At 64.0% G+C, this 27,967-nt stretch overlaps 1 protein-coding gene across 1 annotated transcript in view; it reads right to left on the reverse strand.

Moving 5' to 3' along the window:
- Positions 1–4,354: 4,354 nt before the first annotated feature.
- Positions 4,355–27,967, reverse strand: part of TSNARE1 (t-SNARE domain containing 1) — a 125,717-nt gene continuing 102,104 nt past the window's right edge. Inside the window, 2 exon segments of the mRNA XM_066379665.1 lie at positions 4,355–4,461; positions 10,000–10,106. Coding sequence (XP_066235762.1) covers positions 10,011–10,106 — 96 coding nt within the window. The 3' untranslated portion in view covers positions 4,355–4,461; positions 10,000–10,010.

The following is a 27,967-nucleotide window of genomic DNA, read 5'->3' on the forward strand; positions in this document are numbered from 1 at the left end:
CTCCGAGCTGGAGCAATTCATTATCCTGCTCTCGCTGATGAGGATGATCGCGAGGACAATTAGTCTCGGAATTGCCACGGAGGAGAAGAGCGTTAAGAGAAAAATAAATTTAAAAGAAATCCATGCGAGCTGTAATTGTAATACAGTGTATCCTTGTCAATTGAATTGCAGATACAAGATGGTCCCCTGTCAATTGATTTCAGCTGGTAAACAATTTGGGTACTTAAATTGGAAACTCACCAAGGAAAGGGAGCAGAGATTTGGTTAAACGGAGAACTGCAAACTTCAGGCCGAGAAGTCTGGCTCAGGGCCTCCCCCACTGGCTGCTGGGCCGGAAGGGGGTCACATGTGTTCCCGCCCCGCCCTGCCTGCTGCCCAGGGCTGCCCTCTCGGAAGCTGTCCTGGACTCCAGGCAGAGCACACGGCTACCTCACCTGGGTCCCTTGGTTCCTGTGTGCTTCACCCTGTGCCTCCCACAGCAAGCTGAGGCCCCTCTGTTTACGTGTATGACTCCCCACCACACGGGGAGCCCCTGGTGAGCAGGGGCCCTGGTTTACTTCCTGAATCAAGCCCTGGTGATTAGACAAGCCTAATCATGTCACTTAGAACATGAGCTGTCAGGGGAATAAAGGAAGGGGTGGATGATGGGGGGCATGGATGGATGGATGAGGGGTAAGTGCGGGGTGGATGGATGGGTGAATGAGGGATGGAAGGACAGATAGGTAGATAGAAAGATGAATGAGTAGATGAGGGATTGATGGGTGGATAAAGGGATGGATGGGCGATGGATGGATGGATGATGGGTGGATGGATGGATGATGGATGGATCATGGGTGGATGGATGGATGATGGATGGGATGATGGGTGGATGGATGGATGGGTGGATGGATGATGGGTGGATGGATGGATGATGGGTGGATGGATGGATGATGGGTGGATGAATGGATGATGGGTGGATGGATGGATGATGGGTGGATGGATGGATGATCGGTGGATGGATGGATGATGGGTGGATGGATGGATGGATGGGTGGATGGATGGATGGATGGGTGGATGGATGGATGATGGGTGGATGGATGGATGATGGATGGATGATGAGTGGGTGGGTGGATGGATGGATGAATGATGGGTCGATGGGTGGATGGATGGGTGGATGGATGGATGGGTGGGTGAGTGGGTGGGTGGGTTGATGGATGGATGATGGGTGGATGGATGGATGATGGGTGGATGGATGGATGATGGGTGGATGGATGGATGATGGGTGGATGGATGGATGGATGGATGGGTGGATGGATGGATGATGGGTGGATGGATGGATGATGGATGGATGATGAGTGGGTGGGTGGATGGATGGATGAATGATGGGTCGATGGGTGGATGGATGGGTGGATGGATGGATGGGTGGGTGAGTGGGTGGGTGGGTTGATGGATGGATGATGGGTGGGTGGATGGATGATGGATGGATGATGGGTGGGTGGATGGATGGATGGATGGATGGTGGATGGGTGGATGAACGGGTGGGTGGGTGGGTTGATGGGTGGCTGGATAGATGGATGGGTGGATGGATAGATGGATGGGTGGATGGATGGGTGGCTGAACGGGTGGGTGGGTGGGTTGATGGGTGGCTGGAGAGATGCTTGAACACATTAAGAAGACTGTTGGATATTTTCTGACCTATTGAGGAAATGTGACTGCTTTTCTTCTACAAGAATTTTTGTGCCTAAGACTAGAGCTTTTGGTGTCTTTTAACCGAGAAACCACTGTCAATGCCAAGCAAGTAAAGCAATGCCTGGTACCCACAGGGTTTGCTGGTCCCCGTCACCCCGCAGCAACTAGCCTTGAGAAGTGAAGAGGGCGCCCTGAGAGCCCCCAGAAGGGCCTCTGAGGGGGGCCGCCAGCCTGCAGGCTGGGGGTTGTGCGGCGGCCCCTCTCCCACAGCGAGAGCCTACGGGGGTGGAGCTTCTCGTTTCTGCTCCGCCTCAACGTGCTCTGTGCCTTGGGGAAGCAGGATGTCTCTCTGGGCCTTCCCAGACAAAGGAGGGACAGGCGGGCCCTTCCACCAGCCCTGCTGGTTCTGCACTGAGCTGACCCTGACCGTCAGAGGTGGTCGGCAGGCCAAAGGTCCAGGGTGGACTCGGGCAAAGCGAGACTGTGAGGTTCTCACTGGGGCCTGCGTGTGACGGGAGCGCTGTCTCCCTCTGGTTGTCACTACGGGCGGGGGACAGAGACCCCCGGGACACCGTGAGCCAGCTGGTCGTGTCAACCCCTGTCCTGTCCTGTACCCGAAACCGACAGGCTCCTGCTGGGCCGGCGTCTCCGGCCAAGGCCACTCGGCGAGGAGGGTGAGCGTGGCTCTCGGCCTCAGTGCTGCTCCACAGCGTGGAGCTGAAGGTCACTCGGACGCCTCGCTCGAGGGGGGAGGCGCAGAGTCCAGCCAGGTGGTGGCAGCTGCCGCTGACATCAGCACCGTCCTGGGCGCCTGCCTCCTGGACCCGTGCTGCCCTCGGTCCGCCGGCCTGAACTCCTCACCCCAGAAGAGCTGCTCCCCCCAAGGCCACCCGAGAAGTGCTGACAGGCCAGCCGGGGGTGCTGGGGGCCCTGCGCGTCCCACAGGAGGGCTGGCCAGCCTCTCCAAGGTCGTGGAGCGTAGAGGGAGGCAAAGCAGAGCCCAGCCTGCGTCCTCCCCAGCAGAGCCTCCCTGCTGCCTCCAGGCTCAGTGTCCTCGTCTGTCAAACGGGGGCCATGGCCTCAGAGCGAGGACCTCGACATGGAGGACCCCAACCCGGTGCCTCCACCCCTCGGGTTTCCCAGCTGGAGGAAGACAACGCCCCCCCCCAAGTCCAGGGCCGGCCCTGCCTGTGCCCCGCCCCGCCCCTCCCTCTGAGCCCACCCTGAGCCGGCAGCAGCTGCCAGCCTGCGGCCTCAGACACAGCGGCCGCTGGCCACAGGTCCTCCGCTGCCCCTCACACCCACAGCCCCGAGGCACAAATCCAATTTGCTCCCGCACCTCCTCCAGAGGGGCCTGGGGCCTGGGCAGCCAGCCAGAGGCCACCGTGGCACCACTGAGGAGGTCGGGGGCTGCCGCTCGGCCGGGGTCTGCCAGGGGCCACCGTGGCACCGCTGAGGAGGTCGGGGGCTGCCGCTCGGCCGGGGTCTGCCAGGGGCCACCGTGTCACCGCTGAGGAGGTCGGGGGCTGCCGCTCGGCCGGGGTCTGCCCGGCCACCGTGGCACCGCTGAGGAGGTCGGGGGCTGCCGCTCGGCCGGGGTCTGCCAGGGGCCACCGTGGCACCGCTGAGGAGGTCGGGGGCTGCTGCTCGGCCGGGGTCTGCCAGGGGCCACCGTGGCACCGCTGAGGAGGTCGGGGGCTGCCGCTCGGCCGGGGTCTGCCCGGCCACCGTGGCACCGCTGAGGAGGTCGGGGGCTGCCACTCGGCCGGGGTCTGCCCGCCCCCACCTGTCTAGGCTGCACTGCCCACACCTCAGTGGTCCCTGAGCAAGAGTGTCACAGAATCGTAAACCCCTGGAGCAATCACTGGGACAGCATGCACATGTTTTAGGGCCCCCACCCGTCCCCCAAGGCAGAGGACTGGGGGTCTGGGCTGCGGGCGGGGAGAGGCCACCTGCTCCTGCCCACCTGAGCAGGCACGCTGCCCTGCAGACCCTTCTGGGACGTGCCTCCCAGGCGAGCTCACTCTCTCCCCACCCGCATGGGGTCCTGGGCTCTGTGGGGACCTAGCAGGGGCAGTGCTGACCCCGTGCTGTGCTGACCAGGACCTCAGGCCGCCTGCCAGGCACCCACTCCCACGGCGGGAGGGCTGCCTCCTGCCCACTCTGCCCACAGGGGCTTCTCTGACCCCCCTCCTGTTTAGGGGCGTCTCCCCCACTGCCCGTCTCTCCTGCAGGAGGGGGACCCTTGGGGCAGCCCCGCCCAGGCTCTTCCTGGCCAGGACCCCTTGATCCCTGTGCCGTCCCCAGCCGGGCAGCAGCAGGCGGAGAAGGTAGGGGCTTCAGAGCCACCTCCAACCCCCACGGGTGCCTCCGGAGGTCCAGGGCCTGCTCGGTCTCGGGGAGGAAGGGGCTGGGTCTCCCGCGGGCAGGGTGGGCCGGGCCCCAGGCCAGGCCAGCCCCACGGGCTTCACACCCACGTCCTGCCTCAGCCGGCACCACACTCACAGTCACACACCTGCCACCTGCCTCCCGCGCACGCAGCCCAGCTCCCCTCCTGGGGTCCGGAGCCCACAGATGGAGACAGACGGGCAGCAAGCTAAGCAGAGGCGGTTTACTAGGGCGGCTCGGGGGGGCCGTGCGGAGTCGGCAGGTCAGCACGGGGCGGGGGGGGCGGCTCGGGGGGGCCGGTGCGGAGTCGGCAGGTCAGCACGGGGCGGGGGGGGGGGCGGCTCGGGGGGCCCGGGCAGGTGCACAGCTCTCCTGGGTCCCTGCAGGTCAGGCGACAGCATTGACCTGAAAAACACAGTCTCCATCAGTGCCGCTGAGAAAGGGGAGGCTCCGGTAAGGCAGAGACTGGGCAGTGGCCGGGCGGTGACCGGCAGGGTGGCTGAGAGGCCGGTGCTGGCTCCCAGGCCTGGCTCTGTTCACCATGCCACCGTGCACGGGGAGCCGACAGGTCTCCCGGAAGGCAGGGCCCTCAGAGCAGCTGCCCTACCCCCCCCCCCCCGGGAGGGGCCCCTTTCACAGATGAGAAAACAGGTCCTAAGAGGGGAGTGGCCGCTTGTGGCCGCAGGGGCCGGCGTGGACTCCTCTGGCTCTGGTCATTCTCCAGCCAGGCCTCGCGGCCACCCCTAGACACCCGCCCCTGCCCGGCATCTGGCCCCCCGGTCTGTCCTCGCCCCAGAGTCCTCCCTGGCCCCCCACTGCCTCCTGCTCCTACCGGGAGCACCCCTTGCACCTGCCCTCAAAGCTGCCCTTCGCCCTCCAGCCCCTCCCTGTCATCCCTCCACATCTCGCTGTTGGTGACCTCTGCACCCCAGGGGCTCAGCTGACAGCCCCGCGGGCGCCCTCCCTCGGCCCCGCTCACCGGCCCCTTGAGTCGCGGGCTGGGCCACACAGCTGGCATGTGGCCCTGTGACACACGGCCATGGGCGAGGGTGGCTCTGCCATCCCCTCTGTCCTTATCTGTGTTGTGGACGTTCGTTCACAGTGACGGGCACCATTTTTGCACAAACAAGAAACGCACTCCGAGCCCTGGGACTGAGGGCCCCGCAGAAGGGCAGCCAGGCCGTGAGGCCCCGCCCGGCCGTGGGCCGTGGTGGCTGCCGAGTCCCTGTGGTCAGGAGGCCAGAGGGCCTGCCACAGGAGCAGAGGAGGCAGGAGGGGGCATGACCCTGAAGGACCCCGGGAATGGGGCCACCCCTGCGACCACACCAACCACCCCGCTGCCTCCAGGTGGGAGGAGGCCCCAACCCTCTGCGTGGCTCTGGGGTGTGATGGCCGTGGCAGCAGAAGGCCCCGCAGAGATGAGCTCTGGAGTGCAGGGGGCTTCTGCTCGGCCAGCCAGACAAAGGCCACCGCACTGCAGCCTGGGTCCCACCACATGCAGCCCTGGGGACAGTGTGGCCTTTCTAGGTTCTCTCTGAAAGGCCAGCCCACACCTCTCTGCAGGACTCCTCAGGGTGGGCTGGGGACAGGAGGGTCTGCAGGCCTGGACTCAGCGACCCAGGGACCGGCTAACTGACCACACAGAGGCTGGGCGGGAGAGGAGGCCCCGGCCGGGTGGGTGGGCTCAGACCCTGGGCGTGGGGGGCCGGCGGGGCCTCCGGGCTCAGCGGGAACGAGTCCAAGTGGGTCTGACCTCCCCACCTCCGCTCACCCCGCCGCCCACCTGGCTCAGCCTCTGCCCTGTCCCCACGCCCTTCCTCCCAGCTCCCTGCCTACGGCCACTCTCCACCAGCAGAGCTGTCCCCGGCACCGTCTCCAGTCAAGGTTGAAGCCCTCGGACCTGGGCCCTGGCAGTCTCCCCAACCCGCACGCTGGGCCCTGCCTGGGCTCGTCCCTGCTCCCTCTGCCTGAATGCCTTTCCCTAGGACCCAGTCAGCTCCTCAAGGGGCACCCTCTGCACGAGAGCCCAGAGCCCCAAGTGTCCCCTGTTCTCTTTGCCTCTCAGTGCCCAGGGAGCACTGCTGAACCGAGGCCGCGTGCGGGTCAGTCAGGCCCGGGGAGAACGCCCCAGACCCCAGCTCTGGGGGCCCGCCCGGGAGTGGCCAGTGCACACACACCTTCTGCTGGTGCTTGCTGGTGATACTCTGAATAGCTTATTAGAAATTAATATTTAATTCTCTTCTGTGGATTTAGCCTAATTATTCAATTTATTATTGCAATTACTGAGAAGCACCCGGAAGCAAAACAGCTTGCTTTGAACAGGGAGAGACTCGGGGTGGGGGGTGTCTTGAGGGCACCGACTCTCAGATGCTGGCATGGCAGGCTTGGCCCAGGGGGTCCTGCGGGTCCCTCTGAAGCCCCTCCTTCCAGAGCAGAGCCTCTTTCCCAGCCAGCACTGTGAGGTGGGGCAGGGCCGGCTGTACAGAGCACAGAGGCCAAGACCGGGTCCGGGGAGGGAGAAAATGCACGTTTACTATGCACCAAGTGTGTGCACAAGGGCGCCACGGCCTCACAAGCCCCAACAAGGCCTCCTGACCCAGACCCATGGAGGACAGGGGGCTCCGTGCACCAGCCGACCCACACCACCGGTCGGAAGGTTGCCGAGGAGCTGGGAGCAAAGTCCCCAACTCGGAGCTCCCACCGCCCCAGCCCCAGCGGCCTGTGCAGCACCAGCCTGCAGCCAGCCCAAACCCTGCAATGCAGGACGGCTGCCCAATGTCACCAGGTCCCAGGGGCCTGTCCCAGCCTTTGACTGGCTCAGCACAGAAAGATCACCTAATTCATCTCCCAACTTCTGAGCTGAAAGGTGCCACCATCAGCACCCACACTGAGGACGGCCCCACTGGCCCTCCAGGGCACTCAGCACGCTGGCAGACCTGAGCCTCCTCGTGCGACCTCCGGGTCACACAGGCCCCAGCGGAACCTGGCTCTGACCCCTCCACTGGGTGGCTCTGGCCGCCACTTAGCCTTCTGAGCACTGTTTCCCCAGCAGTCCCAACTGTGGACAGCCCTCCACGCTGCCACTCCAAGAAAGTGCCTCCTCCATCCACGTGCCAGCTCACCCATCCGCCGCTCCCTGGGGGCCGCAGTGACAACTCCGTGAGGCAATCCCACGTGAAGCCCCTACCAGCTGCTCAGTGAGCAGAAGACACACGTGGACCACAGCTATCTCCTGCCCTTCCAGAGGACATGCGCCAGCCCCTTACTCAAATTAGAGAGGGACCAGGCAGTTCCAGAGGCTCTTTCCTTCCTGACCTCATGTGTGTGCACACACATGTGCACACAGACACACGTGCTCATGCAGACACGTGTGCAGTCACACAAAGACACATGCAGCCACACGCAAATACACGTGCATAAACATGTGTGCAGGCACTTGTGCAGTCACACACAGGCACACGTGCACACGCAGAAATACGTGTAAGTCACAGACACATGCATGCAGAAACAAGTGCACACACAGAGACAGACACACATGCAGTCAACTGCACACACATGCACGCACACACATGCACACACACATGCATGCACAGACGCGCATGCACGCACGCACATGCATGCACAGACGCACATGCACACATAGACACGCATGCACGCAGACGCACATGCATGCACGCACAGACGCACATGCACGCATACACAAGATGACTCGCACATGCATAGGGAGGCGTGTGGATGCAGCCCCCACCGCACACTTCCCAAAAGGAAATCAATGGCTTTGAGGTCGATTTTTCATGGCTTTCAGAAAACATTAAAAATGTGATTTGCTATGAGTCTCCATTTAGCCCTTTAAATTCTTGTGCTCGTGAAAAATGGTTCCCTGACTTCTCCTGGGACACGCGGTTGTCTGTTCACTGAGGCCCACAGACGGGCACCTGCCTGCCCCACGCCCTGCCTCTCACTCGTTCTCCATGCCCTGTGCCACGCTCAGTGACCACTGAGAGCTCATGTCCCACAGGCGCCCACAGACAAGTCCACGGCCACCAAGTCCAACATGGAAAGAGGTCCTACAGTCGTGGGCTCCAGGACGGTGGGTGGGGAGGTCCCAGGTCACAAGGACTCACCTTCTACAAGGTCCCACCAGCTCCTTCCCCAGAGGAGCCGAGATGCACCCCGGACAGGCGTGCTCCTGCCTGGCTGCCCGCCAGCCCCGTCCCCCCCCCCCCGCCTGCCACCGTAAGCCAGCAGCACCCGGGCAGGGGACACGGGGCTCCTGCCACCGTAAGCCAGCAGCACCCGGGCAGGGGACACGGGGCTCCTGCCGCCGTAAGCCAGCAGCACCCGGGCAGGGGACACGGGGCTCCTGCCGCCGTAAGCCAGCAGCACCCGGGCAGGGGACACGGGGCTCCTGCCGCCGTAAGCCAGCAGCACCCGGGCAGGGGACACGGGGCTCCTGCAGCCAGGCCGACAGGCAGAGCACCGTCCTTCCCCAGACACGCCGGGGACCTGAACTGCCAGGACTTCTCTTCCCGTCCCCATGTGCTGCGCCTGAGCTGGGACGCTCCCTGCAGCCCTCCTCAGCAAGTGACCGGCCTGGAGGTGCCTCTGGGAACAGCTGACCCCTCCTGAGTGGGAAAGGGGGGGCTCCAGCAGAGACTGTGGGCTTAACCAGAATGGGCTCCGGGTGTCCCGCGTTGTCCAGATGCCACCAGGGCAGAGGACGCCCAGCCCTAACACAGGCTCAGTCACGACCCTGCGCGCTCGCCTGGCCCCGACCCCACACCCACGCTGGGGCCTGACCCTGATCCCAGAACAACTCTCACAGTAGCTGTAAATCAAGCCCAGCACCTCGCAGGGCAGTGCGGCTCACTGGGCACCATCGTCCCCACTCTGGAGACTCAGGGCAGGCACCCCCCTCGGAGGCCTGTGTGGTGGCAGCGCTGCCCCAGCAGAGGGAGCGCCCCGTGCGCACCAGGCTGGGTAAGCAGCAAGCAGGGAAGCGCTGGGCCCCGCAGGGGCGCATGGGGGTGGCCGCGCCCTTCACGCCGACACGGGCGTGTGCACCCAGCTTCTTCCCAGCCAGGGAGCCTGAGCCGCCCCCCCCCCCCTGAGACTGCTTTCCCTGCAGAAATAATAACCCCCACGTGGGAACAGAGCCTCTTTCTTCCTGAAAGTGCTGTTTATATTTAGCTGTCATCTGCCTTTGTCCTCAGAGCAACTCAGCTGTGAGGGAGAGAGGACAGATGCCTAGCCCCATTTCTCAGCAGGAAACTGAGTCCTGGGGGTGGGGCGGGGCGCCAGGGCCCCACGGAGCCCTGGAAGATGGTTGCAGGCTGCTCTGTTGTCCAGCGACAAACACTGCAGACGCCTGCGCAGCACGCCGCGGTGGCTCCACACTGTCCCCCCGGCACACCGCGCGCTCTGTCCCCACCCACTGGCCACTCTGGCCCCGCCCAGGGCCCCCCTCCCCAGTCCCCGACGTGTCTCAGTGAGGCTCCCTGACTAACTCTCCCCACTGGGGGCCTTGCCCCCTGCACACGCCCACTACACAACCCAACACCCTGGCTCGCTGACGGTCCAGGGGAATGGCCAGTTCGTGACCTTTGGGAAGCTTCCGGTTGGCCTGCCCCATGGCTGTGAGTTCCAGGAGAAGAGGTCTCCCACTTCCCACGTCCACTGGTGATTCACCTGGGCCTGACCTGGGCCTGACACAGAGGGGGTGGGTGGGTGGACAGAAGGACAGACGGACAGACAGGCAGGCAGATGGAAGGATGGATGGACGAATGGACAGATGGATGGATGGGTAGGTGGATGGAAGGATGGATGGACGAATGGACGGATGGATGGATGGGTAGGTGGATGGATGGATGGATGAACGATGGATGGAAAGACGAATGAGTGGTGACGGAGGGGTGGATGGTGTGGGGGCAGGGGGGCACTTACCACAGGTGGCATCACTTCCGGATAGAGGTGGCAATGATGAGGATGATGACCAGCAGAATAGTAACCCCAGCCGACAGGAAGTAACACTTGATCTTGTGCCTCTGGAGCTGGGAGAGAGAAAGAGGTGGTTGTTGTTCTCACCCCTCGGGCTCCGATCCCGGGGGTGGGGCACTTGGCTCTGGAGCTGGGAGAGAGAAAGGTGGTTGTTGTTCTCACCCCCCGGCTCCGATCCCGGGGGTGGGGCACTTGGCTCATGCCTGCCAGGGACTGTGGCATACAGGGGGCTGGACCCACCCTGGGGCAGGGCCCAGGGAGAACCTGTCCCTTGCCAGGGCTCTGCCCTGAGCTGGCACACGTGCTCATTCCAGGACTGCTCTGGGCTGGGCTTGGGGCCAGGCCCACAGGAAGGACACTGTCCCAGCTCAGAGCCACTGCTGTGGTTCTCAGCTTGTCACCTCAAGCAGGGGGCTCAGAACCACACCCCTTATTGGTGCCCTGGGTCCTTCTGCAAGCACCAAAATGATGCCACAGACTCCAGGGAAGGCATCTAAAAGCCTCAGTTAAGACGATGTGTGGAGGGCACAAGCCTGGGCTCTGAAAACACTAGACATGTCTTCACCAGTCTTCTAATTGTTCCTGTACACGGTTGCGGTTGTTACTAATACCAGCGAGTGCTGGGCCCCACCACCCGCGCTGAGCCGGGGACTCATTAGGGAGGGGTTGAGAGGCCACGTGAAGAAAGTGATGCCCCTTCATCTGGGCCCCCCGGGGTAGCAGGGACCCCCTAGGCAGGCTGGGGGGTGAGAGGCAAAGGACCAAGAGAGGACCTGGGCAGGACAGGAGCTTCAAGTAATGGGGCGCATCCCTGGGGGGCTGCAGTGGGGTGGGGAAGGGGAGGAAGAGGGAGCCGGGCGGGACTGGCCCGCAGGACGCAGAGGGGCCTGGACAGCACCCGGGTCTCCGTGCAGGACTGTGAGACACTGTGAGCAGGGAGTGACGCGCTCAGGACAGTGTTAGTGACGCGGCCACTCGGAGGACGAGCACGTGGGGGGGGTAGGAAAAGGGAGAAGAAAGAGGGTGACCGGTCAGGAGGAGGACTGTCCCTCGGAAGGCAGGGCCCAGAGCTGAAGAGGGCAGGTCTGAAGGGACAGAGGCAAGACCGGGAGGGGACCGCTCAGAGCCTGGTTGTGACAGACGAGCCAGGGAAGTGAAGCAGGACAGTCAAGGAGCCCCCGGCCGCCTGCCTGGGTCACTGGGTGGACGCTGGGGCTGGTGACTCATCCATCCACCCATCTGTCCATCCTCCGTCCTCCGTCCGCCCGCCACCTGTCCACCCTGCTGTCCACTCGCTGCCTCGCGGTGGCACACAGTGGAGGCTGGGAGGGCAGCACAGCCAGGCAGCCGTGCGGGGACGGGGAGAGACTGCTGGTGACGGGGTCCTGGGTGTGGGGTGCTCCTGGAATAGGTGGGACTGAACTTGGGTTTGGGGGTCGGTGTCCACAATGAGTTTTTGGGGTGAACTCCCAGGTCCTGCTCTAGAGTGGTGTCTTGGATCTCGGGGGTGCTGGTTGGATGACAGCCCCATCTCAGCCACCTCAGTGCCACCCCCACTTTGGGGCGGACCCACACAGCAGACTAAAGATCACGCACCATCAGGAAAGCCTGCGTCCCAGCCCTCTGCCTCAGGCCGGGACCTGGGCTCAGAGAGGCGGGGTGGCCTGCCCATGGCCCCACAGAGGGTGCGGGCAGATCTAAGTCCAGGTCTCCCCGCTCTCCAGCTGTTGTCCTGGGTCACACTGCCGCGGTCATGCCGGCTGTGTGCGGGCGGGGGCATGGAGGGCCGGACTAGGAGGCCCAGAGCGAATCAGCTCCGTCCAGGAGCTCACAGCTGGGGGCAGGGGGCCGTCAGAAACCCACAGGCCTCCTGGCAAAGCGAGGGCTCAGGGTCAGGCCACAGGAAAGGGGCTCTGGGCATAGGATGGCTTCAGGACCAGGGACGGCACCCGTGGTCAGCATGCTGGGGCCGCCGCCTGGTGTCCGTGTCCCGGGAGCATGCCCACCTCTGTCGTCCCCATCGGCAGGACGGCGCCCTCCCCAGCCCGTACCAGGTGTGAAACACCAGGCTGTGTGGATTCGCTCACGTGACCCTCACCCTCACCCAGCCCTGGGCAGCCGGTCCCGTGGACACCCTGTCTGCAGATGAGGGCTCAGAGAGGTGAAGTGACCTGCCCAAAGCCACCAGCTCGTGAACCGTAGAGCCAGGATTCGAACCCAGCAGCAAAGCCCGCTCTCAGCCACAGCACAGCCCTCACAAAAGGGTGTGCCCTGAGGTGTCCTCGGCCCTCCTAGCACCCCTTTCCCCGCTCCCTGAACAAATGCTGATGCAAACCGAGCCCTGAGGAGCCGAATGCATGGATCTGGGGGCCCAAGGGAGGCAGCAGCTGGCCGTACGGAACACAGCAGCTGGGGTCAGGCGGTCTGCCTGCGAACCCCGTCCTGCACCCGGGCCTGACCGTGCGACGGGGCAGCTGCCCCAGCTCTCCCATCCGCGGGGCCCAGGCAGAGCCCGGCTGACGAGACCCTGCACCAGCCTCGCTCCAACCACCTGCCAGGGTCGTGCCCACGCCCACCCTGCTGGGCCCGCATCAGCCTTCCTGGGGCCTCCGTGTGGGCCTCGTGCTGGACAGTGGCAGCGAGCCCCTGCTTGGGCATGTGACCCACACTCAGGCCTGTCCTTCCCTGGCCCCTGCACGTCTGTCTTCACCCCCAACCCCTGGGCTGGAGTGGACGGTGACCCTAAGAGAAGCAGGACAGAGCGCCTGGAGGGAAAGAGGTGAGCAGGCACGGCCCAGACCCCCAGGCTTATGCTCAGCTCCTACCTGCCGGCCCCTCCCCACCCCACCAGCAAGCTGCAATGGGCCTCGCCTGCGACTTTAAGGGGCAGAGGCGGGGGGGACGGTGATGGGCTGGGCCCAGGGCTGCCAGATGCTCGGGCTGGGACATATGGTGGAGGCAGAGACAGGCCTTTGATGAGGTGCCCACAGCCCCCGTGCTGCCAGCTCCCCTCCGGCACGAGGCAGAGCCCCCCAGCCTCTCTGCTCTGCCCCCCCAGCTCCCCCCCGGCACGAGGCAGAGCCCCCCAGCCTCTCTGCTCTGCCCCCCCAGCTCCCCCCCAGCACGAGGCAGAGCCCCCCAGCCTCTCTGCTCTGCCCCCCCCCGGCACGAGGCAGAGCCCCCCAGCCTCTCTGCTCTGCCCCCCCAGCTCCCCCCCAGCACGAGGCAGAGCCCCCCAGCCTCTCTGCTCTGCCCCCCCCAGCACGAGGCAGAGCCCCCCAGCCTCTCTGCTCTGCCACCCCCCGGCACGAGGCAGAGCCCCCCAGCCTCTCTGCTCTGCCCCCCCAGCTCCCCCCCCGCACGAGGCAGAGCCCCCAGCCTCTCTGCTCTGCCCCCCCAGCTCCCCCCCAGCACGAGGCAGAGCCCCCAGCCTCTCTGCTCTGCCCCCCCAGCTCCCCCCCAGCACGAGGCAGAGCCCCCAGCCTCTCTGCTCTGCCCCCCCAGCTCCCCCCCAGCACGAGGCAGAGCCCCCAGCCTCTCTGCTCTGCCCCCCCAGCTCCCCCCCAGCACGAGGCAGAGCCCCCAGCCTCTCTGCTCTGCCCCCCCAGCTCCCCCCCAGCACGAGGCAGAGCCCCCAGCCTCTCTGCTCTGCCCCCCAGCTCCCCCCCAGCACGAGGCAGAGCCCCCAGCCTCTCTGCTCTGCCCCCCCAGCTCCCCCCCAGCACGAGGCAGAGCCCCCAGCCTCTCTGCTCTGCCCCCCCCCGGCACGAGGCAGAGCCCCCCAGCCTCTCTGCTCTGCCCCCCCCGGCACGTGGCAGTGCCCCCCAGCCTCTCTGCTCTGCCCCCCCCCGGCACGAGGCAGAGCCCCCCAGCCTCTCTGCTCTGCCCCCCCCGGCACGAGGCAGAGCCCCCCAGCCTCTCTGCTCTGCCCCCCAGCTCCCCCCCAGCATGAGGCAGAGCCCCCAGCCTCTCTGCTCTGCCCCCCCAGCTCCCCCCCAGCACGAGGCAGAGCCCCCCAGCCTCTCTGCTCTGCCCCCCCCGGCACGAGGCAGAGCCCCCCAGCCTCTCTGCTCTGCCCCCCCCCGGCACGAGGCAGAGCCCCCCAGCCTCTCTGCTCTGCCCCCCCCCGGCACGAGGCAGAGCCCCCCAGCCTCTCTGCTCTGCCCCCCCCCGGCATGAGGCAGAGCCCCCCAGCCTCTCTGCTCTGCCCCCCCCCCGGCACGAGGCAGAGCCCCCCAGCCTCTCTGCTCTGCCCCCCCCCGACACGAGGCAGAGCCCCCCAGCCTCTCTGCTCTGCCCCCCCCCGGCACGAGGCAGAGCCCCCCCCAGCCTCTCTGCTCTGCCCCCCCAGCTCCTGCACCTTCCACCCCACCCCGCCTCCGCCATGGAGAGAGTCCAAGCTCCGGGAGCAGGCGGCCGCCCCTGGACACAGCCTCCACTGATGGGCTGACCTTTCCGACTCCCAATGAAAATGGATTGGCCACATGGGTGACCTTCTGGGGAAGCACAGAGGAGACTTCCTGAGGAGGCATGATGAGTTTTCCTGTTAAATATCACCGTGTCCAACAAGGCGGGGGCCTGGGAAGGCGCCCAAGGTGCTGCTGAGGGCTGGCACAGCCGTCCCCAGGGAGCTCGGCCATTTCTACAGGCGGGAGGGCCCGGGACCCAGGCTGGGCGCCTGTCCGGGACTTCAGTAGCCCCTGCACCGGGGAAGCGGTTGTCCACACGAAGCCCTCGGACCCTGTGCCAGTGCTCAGAATACTGACCTGAGAGGTTGGTGTTATGGATTGAATTGTATCCCCCCAAAAATATATGTTAACCCCCCTGGGCCCCAGAATGGGACCATATTTGGGGAGGGGGTCTTTACAGAGGTGACCCAGTGACAGTGGGTCTCTAGGGTGGCCTCGACCCAATCTGACAGTCGTCCTTAGGAGAGGGGGATGTTTGGACGCAGGGACACAGGGAGAGCACAGTGTGACCATGCAGACGGCCGTCTACCAGCCCAGGACAGGACCCTGGGGCGGAGTCTCCCTCACCAGGGGCCTCAGAAGCAGCCGGTTTTCCTGACACCTGATCTCGGACATCCGGCCTCCAGCAGAACCGTGAGACCATAAATGTCCCCCATCTCAGCTGCCCCTCTGTGGGGTCAGTTACGGCAGCCTGTGCTAACAGACCTAGTCCCAGCCCGTCTCCTCCGCAGACCCTGGGGAGTGACGATGCCTCCAACGTGCTGAGCCCTGCGCTGGGCGTGTCCAGGCAGCGAGGGGCCACAGGTCACTCTCTGGGGGCAGGGCTGGGTGGACAGCCCAGCCCCCGGCCTCTGCCTGGACCCACTCCCCTGGGGCTGTCACAAGGCCCCGGGGACCGTGGTCCTCACAGACGCTCCCAAGACACAGAGCAGCCCTGTCCCAATGGCTGCTGGTCTGGGTCCTTCTGGGGATGGTACTGGGTCCAACACGCTGACCACAGCCCCCAGAACAGCCCTGCAAGGGGCCCAAACGCCCATTTCAGAGATGCAAACACTGAGGCTTCAGCCCCTCGGCAGTGGCATTGGGACAGAGCTGCCCAGGGAGCAGACGGGAGGGAGAGAGCAGGAAGGAGTCCCCGCAGGGACAGGGGACAGCACGGGCAGAGGCCAGGGCAGGGGGCGTCTCCACCCTGCCTCCACCCCGGGAGGGGCTCTCCTGCCTGCCCCCAATCTCGCTCTCCACACCCTGGGTGCACCCTGCACTCTGCTCTAATTACTCAGAAATGACAGCACCTCGTTGAAGGAGGCTGGTGGGGAGCCAATTAACCTGAATTAGGCTCTTGATTGGGGCCCAATTAGTGCCATCCGTGCGGGTCAGAAGCATCCCGGCGCAGTAATTGTTGAATTGACTAGCTGGTTGGGGAAGAGCTCCACCCCCTGAGCCCAGAGCCTGGCCTGCCTCTAACTGCTCCCGAGCGGCAGCAGGCCGGGTGGGCTTCTCAGCCCCCAGCCCTGCAGGGCCTTCCCCTCCCTCTGCCTCTGTGTCTTCACCTAGAGAACTCTCACTCGCTCTCCAAAACCCAACTCCAGCGCCACCGCCTCCAGGGTGCCTTCCCAGATGCTCCCTGCGGCGTTAGGGGCCCCCAGCCCCCTGCTTCCCCCTGCACAAAACTTGCCGCTGTCACCAGCTCAGCAACTGCCTCTTACCCACTAGACCTCTTGAAGATGGGGGCGATGTTTGGCTGACCGCTGCCCTGAAGTGGGCAAGCCGTAATGGGAACAAAATGACCTAGAGCAGCGGACCAGCTGTTCCAACCGTGGGGTCCAGGGAAGGTGGGCGCTGTGTCCACGGCGAGAAAGAACAGACCCCAGGCTCAGTCCAATGGGCCCCCTCAGAGGGGCCACCCTCCACCTGGCCCCCCTTCCACTAAGATGAGGGTGCAGGGTGTCCAGGGCACGGCCAGTGGAGGCGGCAGGGAGGGCTGGGCAGAGCAGGGCACAGGGGGTGACCCCAGCCCTGCCAGGGGCGTGGCTGAGAGCAGCTCCGCTGTCACCCCAGAGCCCAGATAATAGAGGAGGGCCAGAGAGTCACAGCCGAGACCGCTGCCTCCCCTGGGGACCAAGGCTGTGCTCCAAGGAATGCACCGTCACCCTCAAGGAGCGCCCGCGCCGGGCGGTGACATCAGCCTGCTCACCGCGCGGCCCACGGAGTTTCCTCCGCAGACAGGGGCCCTTCGTGCCGGGCGGTGACGTCACCCTGCTCACCGCGCGGCCCACGGAGTTTCCTCCGCAGACAGGGGCCCTCCGTGCAGGACGGTGACGTCACCCTGCTCACCGCGCGGCCCACGGAGTTTCCTCCGCAGACAGGGGCCCTCCGTGCAGGACGGTGACGTCACCCTGCTCACCGCGCGGCCCACGGAGTTTCCTCCGCAGACAGGGGCCCTCCGTGCAGGACGGTGACGTCACCCTGCTCACAGCACGGCCCATGGAGTTTCCTCCGCAGACAGGGGCCCTCCGTGCAGGACGGTGACGTCACCCTGCTCACCGCGCGGCCCACGGGGTTTCCTCCGCAGACAGGAGCCCAGCGTGCCGGGTGGGGACGGCACCCTGCTCACCGCGTGGCCCACGGAGTTTCCTCCGCAGACAGGGGCCCTCCGTGCCGGGCGGTGACGTCACCCTGCTCACCGCGGGGCCCACGGAGTTTCCTCCGCAGACAGGAGCCCTCCGTGCTCGGCGGTGACGTCACCCTGCTCACTGCGCGGCCCACGGGGTTTCCTCCGCAGACAGGAGCCCAGCGTGCTGGCCTTAAACGTGAGCAGCCGCGTAGCCCCCAGCCAGGTCGGGGCAGCTTCTCACCGAGGACGGAGGACAGATAGACAGAAACGCAGAGGGGCTGGGGAGCCTGTCTCCAGCTGCAGGGGCTCCCTGGGAGAAAGAGGGAGTGGGGGTGAGGGGACGAGGGACATTTGGCCACCAGGTGCCCATGGGACCAAGGCTCCATTTAAACCATGTGCAGAGAGGGCGCTGCTGCCTACACCCAGGCCGTGGGTGCTGGTCCCTGAGGCCCTGGTGAGGTCCGGCAGCTCAGAGAAGGGCAGCGAGGGACTGGGAGGCACATGGGCACTGGACTCGGTCCCTCAGACCCACGGGGACCCTCGTCCGTCCTCGGAAGCCTACCGGCCCCCATCCCGTTCCTCAGGAGCCGTTTCTCATGCAAATCTATTCAGAATACGTGACATTTCAGAAACATCTATTTGTATATATTTAGACTCCATTTCAAAAGAATTATTCAAAATCAGAGCTGTTTGGGTAGATGGGTGTGGATGGATTGTTTCTCAAGTGCTCGTCAAAAATACCATGTTTTCGACGTGGGTGACAAACGCCGGAATCACTGACCGAGCACATCCTGCTGCAGGAAGTCGCAGAGCGAGGGTGGACTTGGGGACTCTGGGCCCTGAGGACAAGGGCCGGGCACCCAGCCCGAGGATGGGGCGCGGGGCGGCAGAGAGCTCTCCAAAGGGAGGACAGGAAGGTCCCTGCGCACCTCCCCTGCACTGGGCCGCGGGGTCCGGGGCGAAGCTCGAGGCCTGCTGTCCGAGCAGTCCCGCCCCCTCCTCCCCGCACCCTCCTCCCTGCCCCCTCCTCCCGCAGCGCCAGCCCCAGCCTGAGGGCCAGCCTGGCACCACGGGTGGGGGGGCTCTCTGATCAGGACAGGCAAGCTCGGCTCCCCTCCTCTCCAAGACCACGCCTTCTGGGGGGCAGGGTGTGTGCAACCAGCAGGTGAGGAGTCCTGCAGTGTCCCCGAGCTGCCCCATCCACGTGGCCTGGCATGAAGGCAGTCCCCAGGGCACGGTGGGCACTAGCTGGTGGCCTGGCCCCTCGGAGCCCAGTTCCCTGACTAACCATCGGTGTGGCCTTGAGAGGTGAGGCCTGTGGCAGTCCCCAGGGCACGGTGGGCACTAGCTGGTGGCCTGGCCCCTCGGAGCCCCAGTTCCCTGACTAACCATCAGTGTGGCGTTGAGAGGTGAGGCCTGTGGCAGTCCCCAGGGCACGGTGGGCACTAGCTGGTGGCCTGGCCCCTCGGAGCCCGGTTCCCTGACTAACCATCGGTGTGGCCTTGAGAGGTGAGGCCTGTGGCAGTCCCCAGGGCACAGTGGGCACTAGCTGGTGGCCTGGCCCCTCTGAGCCCAGTTCCCTGACTAACCATCGGTGTGGCCTTGAGAGGTGAGGCCTGTGGGCCCTGCTGACTTCATGGCTGTAAACACGCGTGCTCTCATTCTCTCAGCCTTCCCCCAACGGGGGGGACCGCACCCAGACTCTGGCCCTCCCGGGACGCTGCCTGTCCACTCCAGACCGGGACAGGAGGAGGGACATTTGCAGCAGACGCCTCTGGCAGCGTCAGGGATGGGGCTGCCTCCACGCACGGCCGGCTGGGGCTGCTGCCTCTGACCCACGGATCTGGTGGCTTTTCCATGTGGCTTCCATAGGGCAGGGGTCCAAGTTGGGGCAGAAGGCTGGTCTACGTCAGACAATCATCTGTCCCCTTCTCTCCCATCCTGTCCTTTGCCTGGGTCTCCATGCGTCTCAGGGCAGCGGCGTGCCTGTCCCAACACTCAGAGGAAGCCCATCCCTGTACCCCCCGAGGAGACAACCCAGACATCTCTCTCGTGACACCCGTGCCCCTGCCCTGGTCAACCTCTTCCCTGGGGGGAGGAGCCCCCCCCGGTCTAGTCACCAGGGCTCGGGCCTCTGTGGCCGCCGCCCCTCCCTGGCTGCACGAATCGGCCGCCACCATCACCGCCAGCCGGCGGCTCCCACGCTGATCTCCGCGCCGGGTCAGGGGCCGCTCGGCCGGCTCTCCCAGGCGGAAGTGTGGCTGTGACACAGCAAGAGGCGGAATGTGCCAGCTCATCCCGGGAGGCTGCTGTGAACTTGGAGACCAAGTCAGGATCAGGAAAAGTAGTAAGGAAACGTGGGGGCCCAGAGATGCAAACACCCCAATAATCACGGCCGAGTGAGGCCCTCCGGGGACGGGGAGTTCCTGACAGTGGGGAGGAGGAGGAGGATGGTCATTATTGTTGTTATTATTGGCTCTGGCCAAGCCGGGTTCACCCCAGACTCTCAAGTGGTTTAAGTTAGAAAAATCTATACACAGCATTCAGCCCATTAACAGACTGAAGGAGAAAACTAAATAACCATCCAACAGGGTAAAAAAATATATATTTGATGAAACTGAACACCCATCCAAGAATTTTTTTTTTTTTAAAGCTCTTTTCAAACCCTTAGCAAATTTCCTCAATCTGACAAGGAGCATCTCTAATAAATCTAAAATTGGTTTTCTTCATGGGGTGACCCTTATGAGATGAGGACCCAAACAAGGGCGTCCCTTGTCACGGGGACGGTGACACGTGCCCGCGCTCCCTGCCCAACACGGTGGTCCAGAAAGAAAAGCTAAAGGCAGACGTGAGGAGAGGGAGGAATAAAAAGCCCTTATCAGTGGTAACGGAAGGGTCGTCGTCAAAGGGAACCTGACAGAATTCTCAGGCAAAGGCTCAGGAAGCAGACGTGAACATTTGGCTGCCTGAACACTCACTTTACAGAAATCGCACACATTCCCCGTTCCAGCCACGGCTGTTCCAGAATCCATTTACAGAGACAAACAGAAAAGCTGTGTGTAGGAGCAGATCTTTAAAAAGACTTGAGGGAGATATCTGGAGAAAGTCATTGTTTAAATGTATTTAAAACAGTAAAGCAGACACAGATGAGCTGGGAGCTATACTATGTTCACAGAGGAGAAGACCCACCGTCATGATGAGGTCGGTTCCTGGCAAAGTGACCCACAGGGTCAATGCCATGGCACCAGGATGCTAACTGGGTTGTTTCTGGAACCTGAGGATGCAGTTCTCAAACACGCATGAAATAGCAAAAGCTCCACACAGTGAGGCGCCAGCTGACCCTCGGCTGAGCAGAGACCGGACAGAGGCCACGTGAGGGACGTGACCTCGGACGGAGCCAGCTGGGCAGCTTTCCTGCGGTCAGGGCACTGAATACCCTGTGGAGAAGGTAAGAGGCGGGACAGCAGTCCTGAGACAAAACCAAGGGCACTATCCTTCAGGAGAGGGATGTGGGGAGCTCACGGTTCATATCAAGTCCCCGGTTCACCGGAGATGACCCTGAGGGAGGTCACAGGGAGAGCCCAGGCGGGCAATGTCTGCAACCCCTGAACACCAGCCAAGGGTCCACATCTAGATGAGAAAAGACACTCACATGTGTGTGTGTGCACATGGGTGAGTGTGAGTGTGTACGCACACGCGTTCTACCAACCATCAGAACAGAATAAGCAGACAGTTCAATTTTTAAAATGGGTGAAAGGCATGAACATACTTTTCAGAGCAAAGGAAACCCATATATACATCTGCAAGATTCCCACCTTGTTAGTAACCAGGGAAATGCACTCCAGTGTCGCAGGTGAGAACTCACAGCCCCTTTAGGAATCAATTCACTGTCATTTGATGAAGTTGACCACATAAAGCCCACAAAAGACAGAGCCCACAGCAGATGGAGCCCACGGTAGACGAGCCCACGGCAGACAGTCCACAGCAGACTGTGCCCACGAAGACAGACAGCAGACAGTGCCCACGGCAGACGGAGCCCACGGCAGACGGTGCCCGCGGCAGACGGTGCCCGCGGCAGACGGAGCCCGCGGCAGACGGTGCCCGCGGCAGACGGAGCCCGCGGCAGACGGAGCCCGCGGCAGACGGTGCCCGCGGCAGACGGAGCCCGCGGCAGACGGAGCCCGCGGCAGACGGAGCCCACAGCAGATGAAGAAAGAGCCCACGGCAGACGGAGCCCGCGGCAGACGGTGCCCACGGCAGACGGAGCCCACGGCAGACGGTGCCCGCGGCAGACGGAGCCCGTGGCAGACGGTGCCCGCGGCAGACGGTGCCCGCGGCAGACGGAGCCCACGGCAGACGGTGCCCACGGCAGACGGTGCCCGCGGCAGACGGAGCCCGCGGCAGACGGTGCCCGCGGCAGACGGAGCCCGCGGCAGACGGAGCCCGCGGCAGACGGTGCCCGCGCAGACGGAGCCCGCGGCAGACGGTGCCCGCGGCAGACGGTGCCCAGGGCAGACGGTGCCCACGGCAGACGGAGCCCACGGCAGACGGAGCCCGGAGCAGTGCTGTCTGGCAGCAACAAGCAGGGAAGCTCTCCGTGCCGGCTGGGAGAAGGCATCGTGAGACGCTGAGTCACAGCTCCGCACGAGCACACGTGAGCCTTGGAAAGAAGGGGAAAGATCAGAAGGGAGCCTCGGAGGAATGCAAACAGGGTGGCTCAATCTCATGGCACTAAAACAAAAGCAAAACTAACTATATTGTTTAGCAATCAACACGTTTTACCCACAGGGTCTGTATAAAACAACACCAAGCTGTTTTAAACTTTATAAAGGAAGGTGACCTGTAGACAGGAGATTTAGGAAAGCCTCTCCACTGGGGTGGAGGCAGGGGGTCGGCCTGAGCCCCCACACAGATCCGTGCTGGGAACATCGGGTTCTGGTGTCGGGTCAGCAGTGGCTAGCGGGAGTTCATCACACCACCGCACTTTGTCAGACAAACACGGGCACGTACAACCTTGTGTGAGGATCGAATAATGTATCAGTGAAAGACCATAGAAATGACAGTTGGAGCAGGAGCCCTGCAGACACACGTCCTTTAAGCACCACAGCACGACCCTGGAACCCCACCGCTCGGGCGTCCCCACATGCCAACAACGCCCCAGCTCTTTCCATCCAGTGAGCGGCACGACCGAGTCCAGCATTAGAGTACGACATCCCAATGTGGCCCAGCCCCATGCCCAGGTCCCAGTCCCCAGCGCCCGTGCCGAGGCCACCTGGGGCCCGTCCTTGTCCCTCGAGACTGGGCTCCCCACCACAGGCCCTCACAAGCTTCACGCTGTGGTGACCATCCAGGGACCTTCTCCAACTCAGGTCAGGTCCTCCCTCTTGGGTTGCTCCAGATGCTGGGTCCCCCAGGCCACGCCTGTCCACAGAGCGTCCCCTGCCCCAGCCAGCCGTCCCCATAGCAGGAGTCAAGAGCCACCTCCCAAAGCTTTGCCCATTGCCCGCCTGGCATGCTCCCCACTCCCTTCCCCCTCTCCCTGCCCGGTCTGGCCTCTCTGTCCTCAGAGCAGAAAGGCCGCCTGGATCTGAGCTGGGCTCAAGCAGCCGGGGCTCCTTCCAGAGTAACCTGGGAAAAGTCCACTAGCCTCGGCCTCGTCGACAGGGGACGTCATCTCACTGAGTCACCGTGAGCCTGGAGGGAGGCTGGAGGCCAAGGCCCCATGCAGACCAAAGGTGCTGAGACCTGCAGCGGTCAGGAGCAGTCCCCGAGGAGGACAGGACGGTGGGGTGGGGAGGGGGACGCAGGGAGGCTGCAGCGCTGGGGAAGGCAGCCCCGGTGGGCTCTCCAAAGCTCAGGGACGGGAGGGAACCCCGGGCCGCAAGCAGGGGGCAGTCTCCTGTGAGCCAGGGGGGTCTCCTCTCTGGGGGTGGACGGGGCAGCTGGGAGGGCAGGCCCAGCAGGCGGGGGGCTGGGGCAGTGAAGATCCAAACCTGCAGGGTCTGGGGGGGGGGGGCTGGGGCCCAGCCCTGACCCTGGAGCAGGCTGCTTCTAGGAACGGGGACCAAGCCCCTCAGCGAACCCCAGGGAATGGAGGAGCAGGGCAGTAACTTCCCAGAACCCGAGAGAGGCAAGGCCTAGACAGAGGCCAGGGAGGGGGACAATGGGAGTGGGGGGGGGTGAGGGGCATGCTGGGAGATAGGGGAGCAACTTGGACGCCCCCCGCCCCCACAGGACAATGGGAGTGGGGGGGGTGAGGGGCATGCTGGGAGGTAGGGGAGCAACTTGGACGCCCCCGCCCCCGCAGGACAATGACTGGCTTGGGAGATGCTTCGGTCAAGGCAGTGGGTGGAGCAGCAGTGTCCCTGTAACTCCCAAGCAGACACTTTCAAAGCCCTCGTGAGATTTTCCCACCCCTCTGGTGTCCGCCGAGAGCCGGGCGGTGTTGGAAAAGGGGCCTCCCTGTTTGGTCCAGGCCCCAGAGCCGAAGCACAGGAGCGAAGCCGCCTCCACCCAACGCACGATGGACAGGTGACGAGCGAAAGCCAACCTGAGACTCGGGGTCATTTGTGACCGCAGCCAAACAGCGTGAGCTGACGGTGACAGGGGGGCTGTGAGGAGCTCGGCGTAACCGGGGGGGACGCTCCAGTCCACCGCTGGTCTGCGGCGCGGCGCTCGGCAGCCCTGGGGGCCTCTGGGGCCCCTCGCTCCCTTCCTCCAGCAGCCGGCAAGGCCCTGGCGGCCACTCCCATGCGGGGCCGGAGGGCGGAGGAGAGGCCGTGTCTGCGAGTCACCAGTGCGCAGGCCTCGCGGTACCGAGACGCACACGGCGCCCTCTCACGCTTACAGCCGCGTGTCTCCCCGACTCCGCATCCGTTCTCCTGCCAGCAGCAAGAGCATTTTGAGGGGAAAATGCAAATTCCGGGGGGCATGCGGGAGCTCTTTACCAGGCTAAAAATGGCGCTGTCGTGAGCCTCCCTTCCCGAGAGGGAGGTAGTGCCCCTCGTGGCGCTGAGGCTGCGAGTGGCGGGCGCCCTCCCCAGACACAGGCCCGGCTGGGCCGGAGGAAACAGCCATTGGAGTCCCGGGTGCGTGAGCATGGCGGGCGCCTGGCTTTCTGGCGACGGCGTCCGGGGCAGGTGAACGATCCCAGATCACACGCGTCCTCTTTGCTTTTGTTTTTCCTTCAGAACCTCCCCATCTGTCTTGTTGACAGTCCCTAATGAGCCCTCGTTCCCTGTTCCCGCAGCAGCGGCGAGGTGTGTGGGGGGAGGGGCTGGAGAGCAGGAAGGCGACGTGGCCGGGGACGCGCACGTGCGTGAGGGCGGCGAAACCACGCTGCACAGGCCACGGAACGGTCACCACCGCCTGTGTGTGTGCGCACCTCAGGGGCTATGGTGACAGACGGGCAGACGGTCCCGCACAGACTCCATCCTCCGTGACTGTCCCTCTGTTCCACGCCCCGCGCAGTGACCAGGGTCAGCCACCACTTCCTAGGCCTGGAGTCTGTGTCCAGCTAAGGAGGGCACAGGGGCCTGAAGGACGGGTCAGTGGCGACGCCCCCGCGGCGCTGTCCGTGGTGCTGACGCGCACGCCGGGAACCCGTCGGTAGAACCGGGTGCCCGTTTAAACGATGGCGGGGCCGAGGCCCAGGATCACGTGCGAGTCGACTGGAATGCAATCCAGACTTCCCACCCCCACCCGCAGCCAGACCCGCCCCCTTTCACTGGGACCAACCACATCCAAAGACGCTGCTCAGTGCTTCTCGGAGAGGCAGGTATGCCCTGCAGCTGGGGCTCAGAAGGAGAAGCCAAGTCCCCCACAATGACAATCAAGACAGGACAAGGAGGGACTCTGAGCGACGAGGATGTTGAGAGGTGGCTGAGTGGGTTCTCCCGCTCGCACCCTCCCGTCCACGGCCCCGTGCGCCCGAGAATTAGGCAATAGTTCCCTCAATTAGGGCGCACACCTGTCCGTCTCCGCTGGCGCTGCTGCACCGCCTCTGGAGGCATCGATCAGGCCCCGCGGAGACTCGGCCCAGGAGCCAGGCCCGCGGCTCATTAGAGGGGCTGCTCACATCCACCGCACCTCCTCCAGGCCGGGCACCGCCGCCCGCCACCCACCACCTTCTGTCTGCAGAGCACGCGCTTTGAGAGCGAGCTTGTTTGATGTCTGGGCGGTTTGTTTGGCTTAATTTTGTTGTTTTTCTTTTCTGCTGTCAAGAGGTAAACAGGCACACTGTTTCGTCTCCTGAGGGAGGATTAATAACGAGTGGGCCACAGAGGGGAGGGGGAGGCGGGCTGGGAGCTGGAGACCCAGCAGCAGGCATGGGGGCTCCACCCCACTGTGCCCCCCCCCGACTGGCTGTGTGATGCAGGCACGTCCCTGAGCCTCTCTGAGCCTCCTCTCTTCATGTAGAGATGGAAACTGGGGGTCGCGGTGGTGCTGGCGGTGAGGGGTCAGGGCAAGAAGGGGCTCCAGCACCCACTCCCCCTCCCGCCCCACAGAGCAGGCGGGCCTGGGTTCAAGGCCAGCGCGCCTGTCGGGGCGGCGCCCGCGTCTGAGCCTGCTGGGCCATGCCCACGACCAGGGGAAATCGGATCAGAAAGACGAAGCCGTGTGCTCAGTGTCTCGCCCATGTCGTCACCAGCAGAACCAGGACCAGAACCCGGGCCAGAACCCGGGCCCTCCGACTCAGAGGCCCTGCCCTTCTGTCCAGTTCAGCACAGCGGCTGAGGGAGGGACGCCTGCTGTGACGAGGACAAGACGCTGGCTGGGCCTCCAGAACACTGCTTCTCAGAACGGGAAGGACATGGCCTCATTAGCATGCCATTTGCATACAGCTGCCGAAACCAAGCCCCAATTCCCCATCACTTTGAAACTGCATTGTTCCTGCCTTGAAAGGGACCTTCCCACGCACACACCCATCCCCCAGTCACCCCCGCCGTGGGGAGGTGTCCCCTCGTCACCTCTCTCTGAAGGAGGTGCTTCCCCAGCCCAGCCCCCACACCTCTCCGGCAGGCAGAGCCGGGGCAGCCCCCTGGGGGCCCAGGGCATCCTGCACAGCTCCCAGGGTGAGTCTCAATGCCTAGGACAGGCGGGGTGCCCTGCGCTGCCCCCAGAAGCAGGCTAGCAGCTGCCCACAACCGGCCAGCACCAGGGGTCCCCAAACTACAGCCCCCGGGCTGCATGCGGCCCCCTGAGGCCATTTATCCGGCCCCCGCCGCACTTCCGGAAGGGGCACGTCTTTCATTGGTGGTCAGTGAAAGGAGCATAGTTCTCATTGAAATACTGGTCAGTTTGTTGATTTAAATTTACTTGTTCTTTATTTTAAATATTATATTTGTTTCCGTTTTGTTTTTTTAAGATACGTGCAGTGTGCATAGGGATTTGTTCATAGTTTTTTTTTCTAGTCCGGCCCTCCAACGGTCTGAGGGACAGTGAACTGGCCCCCTGTGTAAAAAGTTTGGGGACCCCTGGGCCAGCCGGTGAGCCTCTGGCGGTCCCTCCTCCCGGCCACTATCGCAGCGGGAGCCCCCGCCCCACCTCCAGGCTGCAGACCACGACCAGGCCTGGGAGTGCTGGACAGCTCCCCTGTGGTACGAGGTCCCGAGCCTGGTCTGGGACGGAGGCCTGCAGCCCAGGAAAGAGCCTGGCTGACCCTTGCAGGCACAAATCTTCCAAACAGAGCCTGGGCCTTTCTGAAGATCCACCCTGGGACAGGGGCCTGTCGGACAAGCAGCCTGGGCGGTGGTGAGGGACGGCCAGACACCCCTTCCTCCTCCCAGGGGCTGGAGGCCTTGTCCTGGGTGCTGCTCCTCTGCCCCCGACCCAGCCCCCACACCCCCTAGCCCTCACCTGCTTCCTGCAGACCCAGCCCCCCACACCCCTTCTAGCCCTCACCTGCTTCCTGAAGACCCAGCCCCCCACACCCCTCTAGCCCTCACCTGCTTCCTGAAGACCCAGCCCCCCACACCCCTTCTAGCCCTCACCTGCTTCCTGAAGACCCAGCCCCCCACACCCCTTCTAGCCCTCACCTGCTTCCTGAAGACCCAGCCCCCCCACACCCTTCTAGCCCTCACCTGCTTCCTGAAGACCCAGCCCCCCACACCCTTCTAGCCCTCACCTGCTTCCTGAAGACCCAGCCCCCCACACCCCTTCTAGCCCTCACCTGCTTCCTGAAGACCCAGCCCCCCACACCCCTCTAGCCCTCACCTGCTTCCTGAAGACCCAGCCCCCCACACCCCTTCTAGCCCTCACCTGCTTCCTGAAGACCCAGCCCCCCACACCCCCTCTAGCCCTCACCTGCTTCTTGAAGACCCAGCCCCCCACACCCCTCTAGCCCTCACCTGCTTCTTGAAGACCCAGCCCCCACACCCCCTAGCCCTCACCTGCTTGAAGACCCAGCCCCCCACACCCCTTCTAGCCCTCACCTGCTTCCTGAAGACCCAGCCCCCCCACACCCTTCTAGCCCTCACCTGCTTCCTGAAGACCCAGCCCCCCACACCCCTTCTAGCCCTCACCTGCTTCCTGAAGACCCAGCCCCCAGACCCTTCTAGCCCTCACCTGCTTCCTGAAGACCCAGCCCCCCACACCCCTTCTAGCCCTCACCTGCTTCCTGAAGACCCAGCCCCCCACACCCCTTCTAGCCCTCACCTGCTTCCTGAAGACCCAGCCCCCCACACCCCTCTAGCCCTCACCTGCTTGAAGACCCAGCCCCCCACACCCCTTCTAGCCCTCACCGGCTTCCTGAAGACCCAGCCCCCACACCCCTTCTAGCCCTCACCTGCTTCCTGAAGACCCAGCCCCCCACACCCCTTCTAGCCCTCAC

Source organism: Saccopteryx leptura, chromosome 3 (genome assembly GCF_036850995.1).
Source record: "Saccopteryx leptura isolate mSacLep1 chromosome 3, mSacLep1_pri_phased_curated, whole genome shotgun sequence".
NCBI lineage: Eukaryota > Metazoa > Chordata > Mammalia > Chiroptera > Emballonuridae > Saccopteryx > Saccopteryx leptura.